This window comes from Montipora capricornis, chromosome 10 (assembly GCF_036669925.1).
Source record: "Montipora capricornis isolate CH-2021 chromosome 10, ASM3666992v2, whole genome shotgun sequence".
Lineage (NCBI taxonomy): Eukaryota > Metazoa > Cnidaria > Anthozoa > Scleractinia > Acroporidae > Montipora > Montipora capricornis.
Genome location: NC_090892.1, coordinates 55,268,709 through 55,271,208, shown reverse-complemented (window position 1 = coordinate 55,271,208; position 2,500 = coordinate 55,268,709). Strand labels below are relative to the sequence as shown.

The 2,500-nt window shown below is 39.5% G+C and overlaps 2 protein-coding genes across 2 annotated transcripts in view; one reads left to right on the top strand and one right to left on the bottom strand.

Annotated features, from left to right (window-relative positions):
* Positions 1–1,199, bottom strand: part of LOC138021679 (isoamyl acetate-hydrolyzing esterase 1 homolog) — an 8,292-nt gene extending 7,093 nt beyond the window's left edge. Inside the window, exon 1 of the mRNA XM_068868634.1 lies at positions 926–1,199. Coding sequence (XP_068724735.1) covers positions 926–979 — 54 coding nt within the window. The 5' untranslated portion in view covers positions 980–1,199. The remainder of the gene's footprint in view (positions 1–925) is intronic.
* Positions 284–2,500, top strand: part of LOC138021674 (kinesin-like protein KIFC3) — a 56,449-nt gene continuing 54,232 nt past the window's right edge. The window contains exon 1 of the transcript XR_011126423.1: positions 284–303. The gene's annotated coding sequence lies outside the window, so the exon portion shown is untranslated. The remainder of the gene's footprint in view (positions 304–2,500) is intronic.

Here is a 2,500-nt window from a genome sequence, read left to right as displayed (position 1 = left end):
AAATTTGAAAAAAAAAAGCGAATGAATTTAATTAATTAGGAAGTATCTTTGGAAATAGCCAGTAGTCAGTCAAGGTTTTCAAATCACTAAATGACTTGCTTGTTAGTACCAAATTGTTTGAAATAGAGCTGATAAACAGTATTTAAGCCTAGGCACTCCTTTTAAATTATTGTGACAAGTACCTTTATCAGCGAAACACAATCAATGAATCAATCATCCAAGGTTCTCTCCCTTGGTGAAAAAAAAATCACTGATATTGCACGTAAACCTGCCAGAAAGTGACATGTGGACAGTGGAGTGAAGGTAGGAACTGGCTTTAGTTTTCAAGAATATTATTATTTCCACCACTAGTACTATTCCTTGGGTTTCGACAGTTTTAGATCGACATGCATGACCGAATATTTTCATAACAATCATTGTTTTATCTTTTTGAAAGTAACCCAAAACCCTAGGCCTAAAAACCAACCTTCGGCCTAGGGTTACTTTAACAAAAGGTAAAACAATGACCTGCAACGAGTGACTTGTGGAATGTGACCTGTGTTTTAGACCCGCCGTCCACAAACCCACATATTACAATTGGGCTGCCTTTAACAATAAAAAGAAAAACGTTGAAGATTTTAAGCGTTGTCGAGTGGTAATTGAAGCGACAGCTTGACGGCTGTAATTGACAACTTTTTTTAGAAGTCTAAACAAAGATAGTAATTGAATAAATCCAATATTTCGGGAAGATCGACACCAAATTGAGAGATTTATTCATTTATTATTATCGGACTGCCGGCCACGTAACATTTTCAAAATCACGTCCGGTTATGAACATCTTGGCACAAAAATTAAACGAAGTCATAGTTATGATGGAGTTGTTCCTTCGAACAGCGAAGCAAATACTGTCCCACATAATTGACTGACAGTACGTAAGCTAAGTTACCTGTGTGAGAGAGTCACCAAACAAAATGACTTTCGGAAATAAGTTTGCTGCCATGTCTTCGTGAAATATTCGCTTCACAAATGTCTAAGGGACTAATATTGATGGTCTCCCGGCGATTACAGATTACATTCGTGTAACTTTCCAACCGTTCTAATCTAATAAGGTCTCTCCATGACACGTCCTCTGAGGTTCACGTTCTCACGACCAGTTCCAGTCCTCCAAGATGCACAGGCTCACCAAGAGCGCATTATTCCAGCCTAGCAGTAACAGGCGCAAAACACGCACTCTAGCATTATTCCAATTAATACACTTATCACAGACTACTCGCTGTAGAACCGCCCGCTTTGGTCACGCAAGCGAGCCGAGGAAAGTTTGAAACCAGAGGTCCAGAAATTTGAAACATAAGTTCACAATTATAACTTTAGGGGTTCGAACTATGATCTCCAATTACCGCTACCTGAAACGACTTTTCTTAAACGTTCTTTCTCTTCTCGAGGTGCAATGGCTTGGAACCAAGTGTCAAATCAAATACGTGAGATAAAACATCTTGCAAGCTTTAAACGTGCGATATCCTAGGACACATTTTGCATTGCTAGGGCACATTTTTACATGGCTTGTTTCGTATTGATTGTTACTAATTATTACTATTGTTTTTAAATTTCCTTGAAATAGAAACTAGATTGGTTACGTTTGATAAGTGTCTAGAGGAATTGATATACTATTATTAAATAATTTTAGCGCTGAGTTAAAGCCCTGGCCAAACTATCGAACAAAGTTGGATTGAAGGCTCCAACTTTGCTCGATCCAACATTGTTCGACAGTTTGGCCGCCCATGTTGGAAGATGTTCGTCCAACATTTTTTGCTCGATCAAATGTTGGATAGAGTTTGCTTTTGATCAAACATTACAACCAACAATTCTGTTTGACACAGCAATGTTGTAGTGTTTTGCCGCTCTTCCAACAAAGTTGTGTCCTGAATCGAGTCACGTTCGTATTGCTAGCCAATCACGAATCGCTATCTTATTTTCAAGCCAAGGCTTCTTGCATCATTTGCAACAGAGATGGCGGACAAGGAGCAAGGGGACGTCGTGGTTGTTGATGAACAGCCAGAAACCTTGATCAGCGAATAGGAAGCAAGGCCATGTCTGTGGGACACTTTTAGCCTACCTAATCATTATCGCTGTTTGGAGATGTCTGGTTCAATAGCGTTTAAAATTCCTGCAAATGGATCCGAGCTCATAATCATCATCCCCTAAGCGCGAATGTATCTTGCAAGGAATATACCCTTTCTACACGTTCTCTTAATCATTCTTTGGTTTTTCCTTGTTTGAATACGTCCTTTCCGTCCTAAAACAACTTCCGTAGCATAACGCTTCGCCATATTTTCAAATTTTGCGCCAACTTAAACTTGAATTCGTCAAGCAATGTTGGATAGTGTTTTGCCACTACGCCAACATTTACATCCAACAATGTTGCATGTGGGATCCAACTTTGTTCGATAGTTTGGCCAGGGCTTAAGCCGTGGCCAAACTATCGCACAAAGTTGGATCCCACATGCAACATTGTTGGATGTAA